The 20,610-nt window shown below is 40.3% G+C and overlaps 1 protein-coding gene across 1 annotated transcript; it reads right to left on the reverse strand.

The window, feature by feature from the left end:
• Nucleotides 1-1,372: 1,372 nt before the first annotated feature.
• LOC149413376 (putative odorant receptor 85e) lies at nt 1,373-13,825 on the reverse strand. The gene is made up of 6 exons (XM_089645458.1): nt 13,804-13,825; nt 12,984-13,118; nt 12,251-12,649; nt 4,680-4,855; nt 2,640-2,795; nt 1,373-1,435 (listed from the first exon to the last, which is right to left on the reverse strand). The coding sequence occupies exons 1-6, from the start codon at nt 13,823-13,825 to the stop codon at nt 1,373-1,375; spliced, it is 951 nt and encodes a 316-aa protein (XP_089501584.1).
• Nucleotides 13,826-20,610: the final 6,785 nt, after the last annotated feature.

A 20,610-nucleotide genomic window follows, 5' to 3' on the forward strand; every position in this document is an offset into this window, starting at 1 on the left:
TATGCCTGAACATCCACAAAATAAAATAATAGGCAATTTTTGGCCATGTTTTTTTTCTTGCATAAATCAAAACAGGTGGATGGTGTGAAGCGGGAATTTAAGCCTTATCGCCATCTACGTAAGGTGTGTTATTTATAGCGACTCGATTAAAAATATTACACGACGTCGTCCATCGCCTTAAATATATTCATACGTCCGTCCTTTCTGGACACACTGATCTCAGAATATCCTCTCCTTCCTTTCCTTAAAAATACCCTCCACACCGCATATACAAAGACGACACGCGTTTGTTATGTGTGCACAAAATTTTCCTTCTTATAAGTGCCTAAGGTACCTACGACTAATATAATATGAGATTTTGCATAGCATTGAATTGAAACTCAAATGAGTAAAATATTAGAAGATTGCTGAAAGTATGAATAACCTACAAATATAATTTTCCGAATCACTAGCTATTTTTTCTTGGCCAGATGATATAGATAAGAGATGGCATATAGGATTTGATCAAAGTGCCAAAATGAGATATTTTTGTGAATTTTTTTCTACGTGCCATCTTTTCAGAAAATAGATAAGAATAATTATTGCTACAAAACACTTGAGGCTGTCAACAAAACGACTTGAACTTATTATACATGTAAAGCATTTCGAAAATATTTTGAAAATAAAAAATAGATTTTTATAGAAAGATATAGAATGCATTTACTTATCAATTCATTTGGAAAATAATAAACAATTTTGGAAAATTACAACTGAAATTTTGACTAAATTTTAGATTTTGCAAGATTTTTAACATTTGTGTATCGATCGGGGTTTTTTTATATCTATTTAATACAGTGAAATCAATAAATACTTTCTATTTTATCGTTAGGATATTTAATCTATACGACGGTTTATCAATAGCCAAATCATAAGGCTTTTTGAAAGGAAAACTTGAATTTTGAATAAAATAATAAAATGGTGTTGTTTTCAATATGAGATATCAAACAACGTTAAAGCACCACAGGCGGAAAAAAAATCCATGTTTGATCATTTTTACATTTGTATATCATTCTTATATATGTCACAATTGGACATGAAAGCACCACAGGCTAAACACAAATCAAGCTATCGTTTTTATCATCCTCATGGACATCCAAATACTTAGGTAAATACTCTGTGATTATTCGGATATTACAATGAGATGTATTCCGCAAAAAGGAAAGCGCAGTCAGGATTTTTTCTTTTTATATTATGTGCTTGCATAAATAAACTTTTCTGTTACGTTTTTTGTAGCAAGTAAAGAAGAAAATAATTGGATTCAACATAAATTCTTTAGTGAGGCACGCGTGCTACTGATTTTCCACCCCTGATAAAGATATTAATGATCAATTGTTTAAGATTGAGCTTCATTTATATTACGAAGCACGGTGAAGTAAGAAAACGAAGCCTTTAGAACCTGGAAAAATAATAAGAGCCATTATTTCGATTGTGATTCAAAGTTGCGATTGAGTACATAAGTTGAATAAATAATTAGTTATAAGCCATGATAATTAGTAATATTCCTAGGTTATTGCAACATAAATTCAACAATGTAGACTAAAGAACAGGCCTGGGCGCACGATCTGATGTTGTCATTAAACAAATTTCACTGTACCTAAAATAATGTAATCACTCTGTTTATAAAATAAGATTGCGGTAAAACAACACACAAATCATCAGTAACAACAACCGCCACCATTTGAAAACTGTAATTTCTCGATGGCACTGACTGGATCACGTGACACTTCAAAATCCATCGCGTGCCAAGGCTTGTAGTAGTCCGCTTTGCAATTCGACTTATGACGTCAAGCAGTAAAACTTATTTCAGATAATTAAATCAAATATGGGCATGTTTTTAACCGTGAGTGAAATAATGAAAAAGTTGTCGTGAAAGGTGCTAATTAATCTGGTACCATTACATCAATAATAGAGTATTTTTCAAGCACTAGAATTATAGCTACTCGGAGCCAATTTATTGGCTGTAATAAAAAATTGTCACGTATTTCGTAAAGCCTTACTACCAATAATAAGAAGTTAGCGCCATCTATAAAAATATGTCAGCATGAAAATAAGGTTTTACGGGCAGTAAACCTGTTATTTCATTTCACTAACAAGAATGATTTTACATTCTGCTTTCGTGGTTTACCGTGAAGTTTCAAAGATGGCGTTACAAAATTAAGTCTCACTACTATTGTTGAGTACCTCACACAAGATGCACTAAAAATTTAATGTCCCATTCAAAAAATTTAAATGTCCCGCCACCTCACAAAATACATATATCTCAACTATTTTTTCTTTGAATTACTACAAAAGAGGTGGTGAGGTGGTGAAGTGGTGAGGTGGTGAGGTGGTGAGGTGGTGAGGTGGTGAGGTGGTGAGGTGGTGAGGTGGTGAGGTGGTGAGGTGGTGAGGTGGTGAGGTTGTGAGGTAGTGAGGTGGTGAGGTGGCGGGGTTGATTATGATTTGAATTACATATCGTGCATGCGACATTTTTGTACCAGAGCCGTGAGGTGGTGATGTAGTTGGTGCATTGCAAGAAGGAAGTACCATAATATAAACAGGACTTTGCAAAGCTCATTAAATAAATGAAAAGGTCAAAGCAAATGGCAATAACACCTCACCCCAATCATATTCTCCAAGTTGAGAATGTAGAAACTTCCCCCGGTGAACGACACAGGCTTGGAAGCCCTCAAGATGAGGGGGACTAGATTCTTAAAGGTCTTCTGATCAACGACGTGCCAGGGTCCACTGCAGGCCACTTGAGCAACTCTTGCACTCTGAAATTATAATACAAGTTGTACCCATTATAAAATCGTTGAGGATTTTTAAAGGTTATATCCATCAGCCTTTTTGATACTTCTCCTTTTCCAGAATAATACAGGGTTTTACAATAAAAGGTGTTATTTTGATATTCAATCGTAAAAGATCAATGGTTTCGTTGCTTGTGTGACACGTAGCGCCGTTTTGTTGAAAGCAAACCTTGTCCAGATAAATACCATCCAGTTCCGGCCATAAAAAATCATTAATCATTTCTCAATAGCGCAATCCATTCACCGTAACTATTGCTCCAGCCTCATTTTCGAAATAGTAAGGTCCAATGACTCCACCGGACCATAAATCGCACCAAATAGTCACACGTTGAGGATAGAAAGGCTTTTCAACAATAACCCTTGGGTTTTCCGAGTCCCAGATGCGACATTTTTGCTTGTTGACGAAGCCACCGAGGTGGAAATGGGCCTCATCACTCAAGATGATTTTTCGATGGAATTCTAATAATTAATAATAGAGAATTTTAATAATTTCAATGCGTTGTTGTGTATCGTTCCATTTTTATTTCTGGCGTAGTTTTTACTTGTCAAATGTCAAAAAATAACAGCTTCAAAATTTTTAAAAATTTACCAAAATAGCGGGTTATTCAAAATAACACCTCTTATTGGAAAACCCTGTATAATGATATTGTAGTCAAAATAATGGATTTCATACATTTTATTTTGCCCCTTTGACTCCTCAATTACTTATTTGCTAGTTGAGAGCGGCTTTGAGCCGTTGTGCGACATAATTTTGACATAACCATTTACAGAGATATGAATTAAACTAACCCTAATTCTTACTTCGTTTCCAAAATAACAAAGCAAAAACAAATCCCAGAATGTCAGAGTCCCGTATTCCAGAATTGTTATCTGAAAACTCTGCAAAAAAAACAACAAAAAATTAGTTAATGTTTTTTTTCCTATATATTCTTAAAGATAATATCAACAAATTGTTAATTTGGTGCAATGAATACCGACTTTATTTAAATATCTCATAATGTCAAGTAGACAGATTTTTTCTAATAAAATATCCAGTGGTGTTTAATTATAACATTGATATATATTCAATACTCTTCAGACATAAAATCTTTAAGAAGACCTTACAAACTGGGATTTATAACTAGGTGAGCTAGAAATTTCGACAATATTAAGTTTATTAAACTGTTATATTTTGTACATTTTCTAAGTTTAAAAATGGGTATTTCAACATTAAACACACTCAATTAAATTAACTGACTTACATTGTCTGACTTTTTCTACGATGTGTAAGAATTATCATTTTTAAAGTGGTGAGAATTTTAGGTCTAGAAGTCAAAAATATTAAATAAATATATGAACGTACTTTTTGGTGTTTCTTTGTATAGTTTTGAGAGTTAGTCATAGATGGCAGTGCTTGCACTGTCGGGTGAGGGACCCGAATCGGTTCCCGAATGGTTCCGACTGCACCCGAAGGGTAGCCGATTGATAAGCAGGGAGCTCATTTGTATTTCTTACAAATTTATTTATTATTAATTTATTTATTACAGAATAACTTATAGACTCAAACAGAGCAGTGTATGTAGTACGACTTTAATTGTAATTATTTACGATAGTAAGTGTATAGTAATCTTGATCGAATCAAACATTATTGAAGACTCCCATACTTAAGTAGATATATTTAATACCAAGTAATAATATTTATACTAGTAATCACAGACATTACACTTTCCGAACAGCCCTCCTATATTAGTGGATACGTACTATAACACGAAATACCTTGTACATGATTAAATTGAATATTTAAAAAAATTAACTGTAATTTTTGACTGATTAGATTATATTAAGTTGGATTTTTTTAGAATTTTTACATACCACACTGAAGGAATACATCACAAAGCAGGCCAGTAGAGTAATCTGGAACATCTTGACCATTGATATGGGGCTGCAGAATCTTTCAAAGCTCTGGCAGTAGTCCAAGATCTCCTGGTGGTGGTGCACGCAGTCCTCTATCACTTTCGTCACTTCCATTCTGTACTCGTCATATGCATCTGGTGGTTAACATTATAACTACAGTTCAACACATCTATCATTGATGGTGGTGAACGATCTCTAAATTTTGATTCACTTATTTACTAATTTAATAAAGAGACAAACATTGAAGATTCACCCACCCTGTCCCACCCCGGTATAGGTGACTTAATGTCACCCCTTCGGAGCTCTCGTAAGAATCTAATTTTTTTTGTGAACGAATCTACATAATATGAAAAAGAATTTAAGAACCTTCAATGTCCCCGCATACAGCGTTAGGGGGCGGTATGCGACCGCTTACAGGTAAATAACAACAAATATAAACTATAAAAAAATAGTACAGCAGAACAGAGAAGACGTGTAACAGATCACCTGTAAGCATAAGATAAAGAAAGAAAAGAAATGTGGTTCAGCGCCTCACAGCTGGCAGTCCAGTGGGGGGAATTAGTGGTGGTTGGGAAGACTGAAACGGGTCCGGATGCTGCGCCCCTAAGCCGACCGACCCGGTGGTGCCCCGAAGAAGTGTGTGGGATGGTAGGGATTATACCCTAAAGACCCTAGGGAAGAAAAGCGTCGGGTAGTCGGAGGCAGGGCGGAAGGCACCAAGACTCGCATAGACGTCCCTCTGACCACCGTCCCTCCTCCGGGGTGGCGCAGATGTTTGGTGAGGTCCCACGACAGTAGAACTTCAGTAAAAGCGGTCGCGGGGACAAAGGCCCTTGATTCAACCCCGTAATGGGGGAAAAGAAAAAAACAACACAAAACAAACAACTGAGTTCAGTAATCACCTGAAATACATTGCTGTAACTGAGGAAAAAGAAACGAAAGGTAATACAATACATAACTAAAAAAGTAAGAAAGTAAAACGGGAAAAAAAAAAGAAAGTGTAAACCATGTTAGGCATATAATAAAAATTTACAACAGTAGAATATTCAAACAGGAAAGAAGTAGCCGGATTGACTTTTAAAGCTGGCAACTAATAAGAGACAAAAACGGTTAGTGGCATAGTTAGAAATAAATCAGAACGAAAACATTTTCCTGAAAACAAGAAATTCAAAGAAAAAGAAAAAAAGTAAATCAGAGAAAAAGACAAAGAAAAAATAATTAAAAGTCCTGAAAACAGGGAAAGCATATAAGAACAAAAGAAAAAAAACAGTAGAGAAAGGAAAATGTAAAAATGTAAAACGTAAAAGAAAATGTAAAGCATGATAATAGTCCTGAAAACAGGGAAAGTATATAACTATAAAAGAGAAAAACAATGGAGAAAAAGTAAACGAGAAGCAAAAAGAAATAGAGAAAAAAAAGTATAAAACATGTTTGTATAAGTAGAAAAGTAAAGAATGTCCGTAGAAGAGGTCATACAGGGGGCAGTACACTTGGGTATCTGAGTCTGCAATTAATCAGCGACTCTAAGCTCGGACCATCTCTCGACCCAAATTCTTGTAAACTTCCTCAGGCACTCTAAATTCAAGTTTGTTAGCGACAAGATCGGTGTTCCACACCGGTCTCATGATGACATCCAAACCATCGAGCATTTCCTCTTTTGCATCCATCATGATCTCACAGTGCCACAGAATGTGCTCAGCCGACTGGTACGTGTTCCTACAGGTACAATTTGGATGGTTAGACAGGGCGAGACAAACAGTCCCGTATTACAAATAACCTGACAATATTTGAAATCTAATAATAAGCGGAAAATATTGCTTGTATTATGATGGAGGACTTTGCCAGCCGAGGAATTAAACATACTACGCCTGGGTGGGATTCAAGACGCTTACACCAAAACTAGACATCAAAACCTAAGAAAATCGATGATAATAGCTTGTAATCATTTCTACATTCTCACAATATACTAACATATAATCATTTCTACATTTTCTTTATTTTTTATTTTTTATAGTGAATACCTCACAAGAGTCCCAACTGCTCCCGTCTGGAGCCAGTGAGACTATGGCATCCCCAATTGGGGGATGTTGTGAGGCTGAAGGTAAGTGGGGAAGGGAAAGAGGAAGGTGGGGAAGTACCTGACTATTCAGATCTAGTCACTAAACACGGCTAAAGCCATTTGGAGCAACGTTTTAATTCTGAATGGTGGTCTTACACCAGGGCGATACTGGTAGTATCTTCCACTCTGGAACGTGCCGCAAATATACTATATATTATTTTAATTAATTAATTGTGAAATAACACAAATTAATCAAATAAAATTTATTTGCGCACGCCGGGTTCGAACCCGCGACCTTCGGAATGGCAGTCCAATGCGTGACCACTGGACTATGCCGGCTGTCAAAGAGATAGAGATAGAGGAAGACCCCGCATTCTGACTGAAATTAGGTATATAGTTATATTTCGTATTCTAAATATTAATAAATAACTACTGAATTTGGCTGAAGCGGTTTTTTATAACACATCCGAAAAATAAATAAACGTCGAAAATTCAACGGAATCTTTTACGGAAGGAAGGTTCTAGAATGTTCTGAAGCGCATCACGCAGGCAAATAATTCGATCTCGATGTAAAGGTTGCTGGAACTGTACTGTGGATTTCCTTCCCGCTGTCGCTCATTACTTCACTCCCTGCAGCTCAGAAGGGAGGGGTATGCCGCTACCCACTTATTCAGACTGCTGCGAGGCTATATTGAGAACTCAGCCATTTTGGAGCGCGTGAGTCTCTATGTTCCAGATGACTATCTTAGACAACGTCATCATAGATTATTCTATCTTCCTGCCTGCAGAACTAACCTGCCAATGGTTCTCCCGGTAGGGAGTAGTATATTGCTCCTGAACCAAATCTCCTCCGAGATTGATATATTTGGCGTCAGTGAGGAGAGATTTGGAAGGGAAATTCTTCTGATTCTTGAAAGAGTCTCTCCACATTGACGAGATCTTTCACCAATGCCTGAAATTTTTTTGGAAATTCCACATATCTTGAAATTTCTTTTTTTAATACGCCTATATACCTAATTTCTTATATGCATTAAACCCTTATTTGTAATTTTGTAAGAAATTAATAAATAAATATTATTATTATTATTAAATATTATGATTATTATATAGGTGAAAAATCAAACGTTCTCGAATATTCCAGTTGCCACAGTAACAAATAATAAAAACTAAAAGAAAATCCAAGAAGCTTGTCTGGCAAAGGCCAAAACTTCTAGAATGACGTCCGACTCGAGTAGTGGTGTAACACTACAGGTACATTTAAAAAAAAGTTGTTCATTTTATGCTCAATCAACAAAACAATGAAAGTGAATAATATCGTTATGTAATGTATTTATGTGTACTGTATTATTTATTTATAGTTTAATAAGTGAAAATGTAATTTTCTTTTATCTAAAATAAAAAACATAATAAAAAATAAAAATAAAATTAAAATTAACTTCTTCTTTATGTGCCGTATCAGGTCCCCCCGACGTTGGCGATCACTCTAGAAAATGTTTCTTTGTCTTGCGCTGCTCGGAATAGCTTCTCCACACTTCTAATGCCGGTCCACTCTCGTATATTTCGCAGCCAAGACATTTGTCTCCTACCAGGCCCTCTGCGACTCTCTATCTTGCCTTTCAATATTAACGGGAGCAAGTGATACTTCTCCCCTCGAAGTACATGACCCAGATATGAAATTTTCCTGATTTTTATTAATCTAAGCAGTTCTCTCTCTGCTCTAGCCCGCCTGAGAATTTCTGTGTTGGTGATCATGTCGGTCCATGGGACTTTGAGTATTCTCCGGCGAAGCCACATTTTAAAAGCCTCTAACCTGTTCATGGTATTTACTTTCAAGGTCCATGTTTCACATCCATACAACAAGACCGACCACACATAACATTTTAGCATTCTCTGCCTTAGTTTTAAGCTGATATTATCATTGCAGAAGAGGGATTTCATTTTAATGAACGCTGTTCTTGCTGCTTCAATTCTGCACCTAACCTCTAAATCTGGGTCAAGAGTCTCCGTGAGAATACTGCTGAGGTATCTAAATCTTTCGACCTTTTCGACATTGCAACCATTTAACTGTATCACTGATTCAGAGTGATCTAGTCGTCCAAATGTCATCCATTTTGTTTTATTGACGTTGATTGTTAGGCCCAGTTGCTCACCAGCATTATTAACAAGATTTAATAGGTCTTGGAGGTCATCGATACAGTCAGCTAGTAATACAGTATCATCTGCGTATCTTATGTTATTAATGACAACTCCGTTGATCTTAAGACCCTTCTCAGTATTAACTAACCAAGTTTAATTTTATGAGTTATTCGCACTAAGCACTTTAAAAGTAAAATTAAAACTCTATTTTTAAAGGTTAGCAGATACACAATAGTCTGTGGGAAGCGGTCTTTCTTCGGCGCCTTTCCTTGGAGTACTGTATGCTTTAGCTCCGAGGACCCATCAATTTGTGCACGCGAGGTAGGAGAAGTAATCACATCAGCAATGGATTGCTATATTCCCTTCTCCGTCAAATCCTCTGGACCGGGCACAATACCGTGGTTTGACCATCGCTGTGCTGAAGCTGTCAGACTCAAAAATACGGCTTTTAATAAACTCCGGAAGATTAGCTCCATGAATAACCTTTCGGAATACCGAAAACGGGCAAGGGATTGTAAGAGAGTTCTAAATAGAGCTAAGAGCGATCACGACCAGAGAATTGCGAAAAAGCTGGCTGACTGCCCCACAGGTAGCCGTGCTTTCTGGTCACTCGCTAGCTCGATCGGAAGAAATTTCTGCAGAACCACTTTCCCACCTCTGACCAAGCCTGATGGTCGGCTGGCTAACTCGGCCCGCGAGAAAGCTGAATTATTAGGCAAAATTTTCGCGGAAAACTCAACTCTTCAAGATAACGGAGAGACTCCCCCTTCCATTCCGCACTGTGGTTTTCAAATGGAGGAACCGAAGATCCGGAACAGAGAGGTTCTCCGAGTCTTGAACTAGCTGAAAGTCGACAAAGCCAGTGGGCCGGACGGAATACCTGCCTTGGTCCTCAAGAGGTGTTCTGCAGAAATGACTCCAGTGCTCGCGAAATTATTTAGGCTCTCTCTCAAAAGTGGAAAGGTGCCAGATCTTTGGAAAAAGGCAATCGTCCACCCAATCCCAAAAAGGGGGACCGCTCCAACCCTTCTAACTACCGCCCCATAACCATCACTTCCATACTTTCAAAGGTATTAGAAAGAGTGGTTAACAACAAATTGCTCACATATCTCGAGAATAACAATATCCTAAGCGATCGGCAATATGGATTTCGTCAAAACCGATCGTGTGGCAATCTACTCGGATATGTGACGCATATTTGAGGGCGGTACATGGAACGTTTTGGTGAAACTCAAACCGTTGAGTTGGATATCTCCAAAGCCTTTGACAGAGTCTGGCACCGGGCGCTTATCGGGAAGTTACCATCGTATGGGATCCACCCAACCCTGCATAGTTGGATTGCGGACTTTCTGAGGGGAAGAACAATTCAAACCGTGGTTGACGGCTCTTCTTCCTCACCGCACCAAATCAATGCGGGGGTGCCACAAGGATCTGTGCTGTCTCCGACGCTGTTTTTATTGCACATCAACGAACTCGTTGAATGTGCACCAATTCACTGCTACGCTGATGACAGCACCGTTCACGAGGGTTATCTTTTTGACAGGCCCCCTTCCACTTATGATGTCCGAACAGCTCGGGAAGTTTTGAAGCAAAAAATTGACCACCACCTCGAGATGGTTCGTGCCTGGGGTAAGGCCAACTTGGTCAGTTTCAACGTCTCAAAAACCCAAGCGTGTCTGATTTCGGCAAAGAGGGAGATCAATGACTGTCTGGTGCAATTTGATGGGAGCACTCTCCTCAATAAAGACTCCATTGAAATGCTTGGAGTTACTATATCAGACCAGCTCAAGTATCGGGGATCCATAGAAGCCCGAGTAAATCAGGCCTCCAAAAAGTTGGGCGTCTTGTACAGGGCTAGGAGATTCTTCAACAGTGACCAGCTGCTGACCCTGTACAAGTCTCAAATCCGCCCAACTATTGAATTTGGGAGCCACCTTTGGGCTGGTGCCCCAAAATACTTAATAAACCTGCTTGAATCTGTGCAAAGGAGAGCGATTCGTCTGATTGACAATCCGTTATTAACAGACCGATTGCCTTCTCTAATGCATAGACGCAATGTAGGCATGCTGTGTCTGTTTTACAGGTATTTCAATGGAGCCTGCTCCAAAGAGCTAGCAGCATTGATTCCTGATGCACTGGTGCACGTGCGCGAAACTCGACGGACACGAACTGAACACCCGCTCACGGTTGACGTTGGCTTCATGAGAATGGGCCGTTTTTACGACTCGTTTTTGTGTAAGCCGGCTCGTATGTGGAACAAGCTACCGGCATCTGTTTTTCCTCCCTCCTATAATCCGAGCCTCTTCAAGGCCCGCATTAACAAATCCCTTCCTACAGCCCCTACCTTATTCCGCCTCACAACGCCGCCCAACCGGGTGGTGTCATAGTTCCCCTGTCTGTACACTGCACAGGCAGGGACACTCTTGTGAGGTGTCACAAAAAAAAAAAAGCGACCTTTATTAGATTTAATCAATTCTTCTCTCCAATCGGAGGTTGGCTATTATAAGAGAAATCTTCATACTGCACTAAATTTAGGAGGCAAGTATGGGTACCGCCGCACCGGGAACCATTTATTGGATAACCAACACCTCTTCATTGATGGCCCCAACAGGTTCGCTACGTTTTGTGACTTAGCAGGGGTGCCCGGTTGTCCGGGTTTCGGCCGCGGATGCGTCTGCCTAGCAAGACACTCTCGGAACATCGCTTTTCACATCAGTGGAAGGGATGGATTCATACATCCGTCACACTTGGACACACTGCCCCCAAATTCATACGCACCCCTCATATCTTTTTCCTTCCCAGACATTCCTTTCCTAAAAAGTTCCTCCACACAACATCCCCAAAGATGACATAAGCCCTAAACTGAATTATTTTCCTCAGGACCTCCTGTGTGCACTGGCAATATCTTGTTTGTCGCTACACTGGGATGCATGCGCGTTCCAGCGACCCAGCAGTGCATTTTGAACGCCCTTGGCGGTACATCATTTTGTCTCGAGCGACTTGAAATGCAACACTAAATTCCTATAAAACAACCTCTCGCGTTTTCCAAAACGTTTTGATAAGGTAGACGATACATTACGCTGTACTCATCAAGGTTCAGCCTATTTTAGCATATCGCTTGCCATGCGCTACCAATGGGAATGTATGGAAAGCGATATGCTGAAATTGGCCAAGCTACGAAAATATAGCGCGCTTATAGCGTGGTCTGTCCCAGACTTCAATCAATTTGTAAATATTGTGTGTTGAATGAAGTTAATTTAAAAACATATATAACGCATTCTTTGCACTAAGGGTTATTCACCACGTTTTATCATTTTAAAATGCCTAAACTTACCAGTTTTATTTACATTTATGTCAGCAACACCTCTTTCTTCTTTGAACGACACCATTCTGTCAATCCTTCGATCACCATTAACCTTTCTCGTACTCAATTCTTCTTTGAGGTCAGTCTTGTAGAGATGAGCATCATCTATTAAAGGATCCAAGAATCTTTGCATGTTAATCTCAAGCCTGGGGTCTAGGATCTTTGGTTTGCCTCTTACGTATTGGTTGTACTCGTCTTCTGGAAGGGTGCAGCGGTTCACCCCCTCTAGAGAATATCCAGCCAGCTCTATAAGGGATGAAGTGGGATATCCCCTGTGACGAAGGGCTGTATAACGGAGATTACGAAGGCTGCAGCAGAGAATGTCGAATTGACCACAGATGAGAACGCATTCGGAGAGAAAAAAGATACCTAGAATGAAGTTTCACTTTCAAAAGAGCAGAATTACGTACCTACATATGATCTTATATTTTTTACGAGGAAATTATTTCATTTCTGTATTTGATATGTGTATTTCTTTTGTTTAAATTTCTTAAGGTTAATTCTCAGGGGAAATTTCACTGATACTGTAAAATTTTGAAATTTTTTCATAAATATTTACGCGCGAACAAAAATGAAATATAGATTATCTAAAAACAACAGATTTGGACTTGTTGCTGTTAATTTTTTACTCCAAATAATGTCGGAAATCAATGTTTAAAGTCAGTTAAGTATGTCTCCTAAAACCCTGTATAATTAAATTTACCGAAATTTGCATACACCATTGCTGTCATTATCTGTCCATAGAACTGAAAGAAGTAGGCGATCTCGTAGTATGGTGTCCTCTGAACGTCCATGGGGTACCATAGTTTAAGAGGAAGCATTCTGACCCCATCCACGGCTAAAAATACAACATTATAAAATACACAGATTATAATAACAATCAATGAAAATAATCTATACGTGTTTGACTATGATCGTGGCTACAGGCTTTGCTGAAGAATTATGTTGACGTAGCCGTATTATATATCGTGTCATAGAATCTAGTCAAAATTTCATCGCCCTTTGTTGGACTTGTAGTGGTACGCCACTACTTCATTTGAACGGAATTCCAGAAGTTTCGATTTTTTCCAAACAAGATTCTTGGATGTTCTTTTATTATTTTTCATTTTTGTTTGGCAAATTCTACATAGTAACCAAATTGTTCTAGAATCTTCTTTTACTTATAAAAGCGGAAGCGTGAAGGAACTCACTAGTATTCCGTCTCCAAACCGTCAGCCAAGTTGACTTAAATATCGCCAGCATTTTATTGTAAATAATAAACGAGATTTTTTTATTTGTACACTAAGATAACCACAGTGGTGACCTACGACGTGAGTTAATTTTTTTTTTAAGTGTTATTGTTTACTTCAGTTATTGTAAAAAATGTCTCTCCTGCCCGGCGCTACGACAACATCAACGACAAGTTACGGAGGTTACGTGCTTAATACTATGGAGAAAATGGTGCTACAGTTACAAGAAGAAATAAACACCCTACGATGGGAGTTAACAACTCTGCGCGCCCAAGAACGCCCATCCAGGACTACCAGTCCTCGTTGGCGGCAACATCGTTCGCGCAGTCGTTCCAGGGGTCGTCATGTAGAAGGCAAATGCTGGTACCACTGGAAGTTTGATACCAAGGCGCGCTCCTGCATCAAACCCTGCAATTTTGAGGGAAACGCCCCGGGCTTACACTGATGGCAACCAGCACCAGCAGCCCGGCGCAATTAAGTCGCCTTTTCGTAACGGACTGGGTAACTCGCATCCAGTTTCTCGTGGACACCGGCGCTGACCTCTGTGTTTACCCACAACGCCTAGTCCAAGGTCGTCCAACCAAGCAGTCTTACGAATTGGCGGCCGCAAACGGAAGCACCATCGCGACGTATGGCAGCCTGACGCTCAACCTGGACTTAGGCCTGCGTCGTGATTTCACTTGGAGTTTCGTCATTGCTGACGTCTCCAGGCCCATCATAGGAGCGGATTTTTTGGCACGATTCGAGCTCCTGGTTGATGTTCATGATAGGTGATTGCTGGATCAGGTGACGAACCTGACAACTACAGGCAGGCGTAGTAACAACATGACCGCTTCCATTAAGACTGTCACAAGGACATCCTCCTACCACAAACTGTTGCAACAATATCCGGACCTTACGCGCCCTGACGGCGCCATGAAGGAAGTTCGCCATACTACCCTTCATCACATTAGGACTACTCCAGGTCCTCCAGTCGCAGAACGTCCCCGCCGTCTCGCCCCTGCCAAGCTCAAACGGGCCAAGAAGGAGTTTGAGACCATGGTCCGATTAGGAATTGCCCGGCCTTCTGAGAGCTGTTGGGCATCCCCACTTCACATGGTCCCTAAGAAAGACGACCAATGGCGACCATGCGGTGATTACCGCGGATTGAACGCCAGGACCATACCTGACCGGTACCCAGTACGTCACATTCAAGATTTCGCCCAGTCGCTGAGGGATACCAAGATATTCTCCACAATAGACCTGGTACGAGCTTACAACCAGTTTCCTGTAGCTCCTGAAGACATCCCGAAGACAGCCATATCCACGCCGTTTGGACTCTTCGAGTTTCCAGTCATGTCCTTTGGCCTCCGTAACGCAGCCCAGACGTTCCAACGTTTCATCGATGAGGTCACCAGAGGATTGGACTTTTGTTACGCTTATATCGACGACATCCTCATTGCCTCATCATCAGAAGAGGAACACATGAACCACCTCAAGACCTTGCTCCAGCGCTTGCAAGAATATTGGGTGGTCGTCAACGCCAGCAAATGTCATTTTGGTTTGCCTGAAGTCAAATTCTTGGGGTACCTGGTGTCTGGTGAAGGCACTACACCCCTGCCAGAGAAAGTCAACGCAATCAAAAATTACAGTCGGCCTGAAACGGTGAAAGATCTACGACGCTTTTTGGGAGCTCTCAATTTTTATAGGAGGTTCATCCCCAGTGCAGCAGAGACGCAAGCACCGCTCAATGATTTCCTCACCGGAAAACAGAAAGGCAAGCAACCCATATCCTGGACAGCAGCGACCATGGAAGCCTTTGACAAGTGCAAGGAAGCCCTTGCTCAGGCGACCTTACTAGCTCATCCAAAGTGCGAAGCCCCCCTATCCATAGTCAGCGACGCTTCTGACACCACAGCTGGCGCCGCACTCCAGCAGCTCATCGCAGGTCACTGGGAACTGCTGGGTTTCTTTTCAAAGAAATTTAGTGCGGCTGAACGAAAATACGGCGCTTACGACAGAGAACTCCTGGCCATCTACCTCGCTGTGAAACACTTCAGACATATGGTAGAGGGCAGTACGTTCACCATATTCACGGACCACAAACCCATCACTTTTGCCTTTCAACAGAAGGCTGATAAATGCTCCCCAAGGCAGTTCAGACACCTTGACTTCATTAGCCAGTTTACCACGGACATTCGCCACGTAGCAGGCAAGGACAACATCGTCGCAGATTCCCTCTCCAGGGTCGAGACAGTCGACGCTCCCCTGGACTACGCAGCACTGGCAGCTGATCAGGTGGACGACGCGGAACTAGAGCAATGCTTAAAGGGAAGTTTTAGTCTACAACTCAAGAAAGTGCGCATTCCCGACATAAACACGGAAATGTACTGTGATATTTCTTCAAATACAGCGAGACCTTTCGTCACGAAAAAGTTTCGGCTCGCAGCATTCAATGCAGTCCATCAGCTGGCTCACCCAGGCGTCAAGGCAACGGTCAAACTCATAACTGAACGTTATGTCTGGCCGGCCATTAAGGCAGACGCAAGGGAATTTGCACGCAACTGCCTACAGTGCCAACGCAGCAAATTGTCACGCCACGTGTCGGCACCCCTAGGAACGTTTCCCAGACCATCAGCCAGATTCGAGCATGTGCACATAGACATCATCATCATGCCCTCATCTGAAGGATGCCGATACTGCCTCACCTGCGTGGATAGGTTTACAAGATGGCCAGAGGCTTTCCCGATTAGGGATCAGGAAACAGCAACTGTGGCGCGTGCTTTCTACCAGGGGTGGATTACTAGGTTCGGTACTCCGCTCCGAGTTACTACCGACCAAGTAAGACAGTTTGAGTCGAGGCTGTTCAGGGAGTTAAACTGCCTGGCAGGTACGACTCAGATACGTACCACGGCTTACCACCCTGCGGCTAACGGCATGGTTGAGAGGCTACACCGCCAGCTTAAGGCAGCGATCAAATGCCATCAGAATGACCGCTGAACTGAGGTGCTTCCCACAGTTAGTATTCTCTTCAACCCTTCTTAAAACCATCAATAAGCAAAATCTGACTCAGCTTTTCTTTCTATCGCGGCCCTCAACCGTGCCGCTGGAAGCGGAGTAGTGGTACGCCACTACTTCATTTGAACGGAATTCCAGAAGTTTCGATTTTTTTCCAAACAAGATTTTTGGATGTTCTTTTATTATTTTTCATTTTTGTTTGGCAAATTCTACATAGTAACCAAATTGTTCTAGAATCTTCTTTAACTTATAAAAGCGGCAGCGTGAAGGAACTCACTAGTATTCCGTCTCCAAACCGCCAGCCAAGTTGACTTAAATATCGCCAGCATTTTATTGTGAATAATAAACGAGATTTTTTATTTGTACACTAAGATAACCACAGACTCTATCGCTTCCTCAGCTATTTTGGGAAATTAAGAAGTCTGTTGATGTCATTAACCATATTGTATAGCGTGTTATAGAATAAAGTCAAAATTTCATCGCCCTCTGTTGAACTCGATCACTTCTTGGTAAATTCCCCCATCCAGGTGATAGACCGCCACCGGTTGCCACCTGTTGAATTCTGCAAATAATCAGCGTATTTGTGGACACTGGCTTCTTGAGTTTGATGAATTCGGTACAGCTCCTTATAAATGTAGCAAAACTCGTTTACTGACCTCCTCAATGCACAAATTACTGTCTCATAGTTACTATCCGGCTTGACTTGAATTCAAAAAAGTTATTTCTCTTTTGAGCATTTGAAAAGTATGTAATAAAACAACATGGCTTCTTGTCTTATTTTTGAAAACTTTTCAAAAAAATTAACACATAATATTGCGATACTACCGACTTTCCGTTCGACCTTTGAGTCGCAGCCAAGCGAATGAAATTGACTATCTGTTCAAGAAAGAATTTCTGTGTTTAAGAATGTTTGATCAATTTCACCACAAGAAAGGAACACATCCGAGCACACTTATACGTGCACCGCACACTTATATCGCTTTGTCTCTTGAGTGATAAAACAGATTTCTAATATTTCAACTATTTGTTAAAAATTACGAGGCGATGTTTGAACACGACCAGCAATATCTTTTGAAACATGGGTAGTTCCTTTTAACACATTATTAAAATAAATCTTATGTACGAGTACCTGGTGTAAAAATAGGAAGCACTGCCCAGTGAGCTGCCCCTATGATGCAGGCTCCGGTGAAGATGGCGCTCAGGATGCGGGCCCAGCGGAAGGAAGCCTTCATATTAAGCACCGTCAATCCGTGCGCGGACCGGAACCGAAAAGTGTTGTTGAGCCTCTCCAGGAGGACGTGCAGATCTTTCCAATAGCACTGAGGAAGAAAGATAAATCAACAAAATACATGAGACAAGTACCATAGTGCAACGGAGTAATGAGGTAACAAGATACCAGACAATCTAAAAATCTTAAAATACTTGGTTTGAATATAATTCATAACTCTATTGATAAGCCATTCACCTAGAAATGATATGGATTATACAAGATACCAAATTGCAGAACATGTGTTCTTGCACAGCATAAAAAGAGCATGATAAGAGGATTTTTTAAAACATTAGACATGTTTAATTGCTCCTTTTTGCTTACCCATCTTCCCATGTGTTAAGGCGATACACTACGTAGTAATTCAAAATCATGTGTTTTAGGTTAGAAAATTTAGTCGCCTAAAAATGTTTCAGATGCTTTAATTAAATACTGCAAGTAGAATACATCTTGGCCTTTGAAATAATCGAGTATTTTTTAGATAAGTCTTTTTATAAGCCCAGAAAAAATAATGTATAAGGTCTATGAAAACTGCTTTAATGTTCAAAATCTCCTACTAATGGTTATGATGTTATTATATAATTTGGAAAATTAAGTTATTTACAAAATGATCGAAAAAAAAATGTATGCCTTAACATCCACAAAATAAAATAAAAGGCACTTTTTGGCCATGTTTTTTTCTTGCATAAATCAAAACGGGCGGATGGTGTTAAGCGGGAATTTAAACCTTATCGTCATCTACGTAAGGGGTGTTATTGATAACGGCTCGATTTAAAATATTACACGACGTAGTGCATTGCCTTAAGAACTAATAATGAATCTTATACTATAAATCAATAATTATTAATCTGTCATATTATTTGATTTTATTTTTTTGCTATACACCAAGATTGGATGGCGGGTTTCGGTACCGCCGCCCCAAGATCCATGCATCGGATAACCATCAACTCCGCCATAGGTCACTCCAAGTGATTCGCTATATTTGGTGACGTAACAGAATTGCTCAGGTTTATGAGTGAGGTTTATCCAAGACTTGACGATGGATGCACCTGTCCACCAACTGCGTGGTGGGCTGGTTCGGGGGGGGGGGGAGGTTATTAGAGACATTTTGACCTCTCCATCAGGACTTGACCAACCATCAACCCATCACCTTGCACGACAGCTAAACAACCTACTAAGCCCCAGATTCCTACCCATCCCTCATACATCTTTCCTTTCCAGAACTTACTTTTCTTCATATTCCCGAAAAGACACAGTATCCTTACAGAATTCCCAAAGATGACTGGTGTCGCGAAGCTGCGACTCCACTATATATTTTAGAGGTGGTGTGATATGCCACACGCCCAAAGGACCAGTCCCAAACTACTCCGAATGATAGGTATGGGACGATATATGCATCCGACAAACTTGATGGACAGTGCAATAATCAAAGGTATAAATCTGGGCTTCTGGAGCACAAGATAAGCCCAGATTGGAATGCAGGAAAGATGGACTCACCCGTTGATGACTATCACACGTCTCCAGGAGTATTAGTTGATTTCACTTCACAAAATATATGTATATTCGCCCTGTCTGATATTAATTATCACTCCGAACTCTGATAAGCAACTGACACCACTTGTCAGATTTCACATGTGTCGCAACAATATTTTTAATATGGTGACATTTTGGGATGGGTAAAAGGGTAGGTAGGACATTTGCAGGATTTGGTATTGACATTACACTTGTCCTTTAAGCCTGTGGATGCATACCTAACAATCCCATATATATTGCGCGAACATTCTCCCGGCGTTGAAAGTACCTTCCGAAATTTTAAGTACTTTCAAATAAAGTAAAAAGTTAAATGTAAAACGAAAGATGAAATATAAATATTCTTATCAATACGCTATTAATATTGCAAAGTTAAAACGAAAATTTATAAAATAATGAAATAAAGAAATAATAATTATTGTGTAGGCAAAGGACACAATTTTACGACTGGTCGTTTAAAGTTCCCGGAAGGGGTCCTTACGCGTGCGACACGAACCACTCCGTCTTTACCAGGGAACACCTCCTCAACAACGCCCACCGGCCAATAAAGTGGAGGCGCATCCTCTTGATGCACCAATGCTATGGTACCTACTAGAATGTTATTCGCGGGACTATTCCATTTTTTTCTCATCTGCAGAGAGTGAAGATACTCTATATGCCACTTCTTCCAATAAGATTGAACGAGGTGGTCCAAAAGCTCTTTCCTTTTCAGTAGACTAATGCGTTCATTAGTCAAATCATAAGCAGGTAGATGCTGAATCGGGGTAGACATCAGAAAATGAGCCGGAGTAAGAGCTTCTGGATAATGAGAACTGCTTAGTAAACATAATGGCCGTGAATTAAGTACAGCCTCTATTTGTGTCAGAACTGTGAGAAGCTCTTCATAACATAAAAGTTGAGTACCCACAACCCTATATAGATGCGATTTAATGCATTTAATATTTGACTCCCATAATCCTCCAAAGTGAGGAGCGCGGGGTGGAATCGTCTTCCATTCAATTCTCCGAATGTTAAATTCATTGCGAAGAACTTCTTTAGTTGAATTTGCCTCTAAAAAATTATATAAGTCATCCAGACAATTCTTTGCGCCTATGAAATTTGTCGCATTGTCACTGTACATACACGAAACCGGTCCGCGTCTGGATAGAAAACGCTTAAATGCGTTTAAAAAATTGTCCGTGCTTAGTTCTGATACCACTTCCATATGTATAGCCTTCGTTGTTAAACAAATAAATAGACATATATATGCCTTTTGACTTTTTACCCCACGACGCCTAGAAAGGGTTATATTTATTGGTCCGGCAAAA

The sequence above is a fragment of the Hesperophylax consimilis genome, chromosome 22 (genome assembly GCF_061612785.1).
Source record: "Hesperophylax consimilis isolate HC1 chromosome 22, BYU_Hcon_1.0, whole genome shotgun sequence".
NCBI lineage: Eukaryota > Metazoa > Arthropoda > Insecta > Trichoptera > Limnephilidae > Hesperophylax > Hesperophylax consimilis.

Excerpts from the sequence above, each read along its gene's own strand:
- LOC149413376 (XM_089645458.1), bottom strand. The coding sequence starts at position 13,825 with ATGTTGCCGCCAACGAGGACTG. Across the intron at positions 12,650-12,983 it reads AATGGTGTATGCAAATTTCG|GTATCTTTTTTCTCTCCGAA; the intron begins GTAAATTTAATT and ends ACTTCATTCTAG. Across the intron at positions 4,856-12,250 it reads CATAAATGTAAATAAAACTG|ATGCATATGACGAGTACAGA; the intron begins GTAAGTTTAGGC and ends GTTAACCACCAG.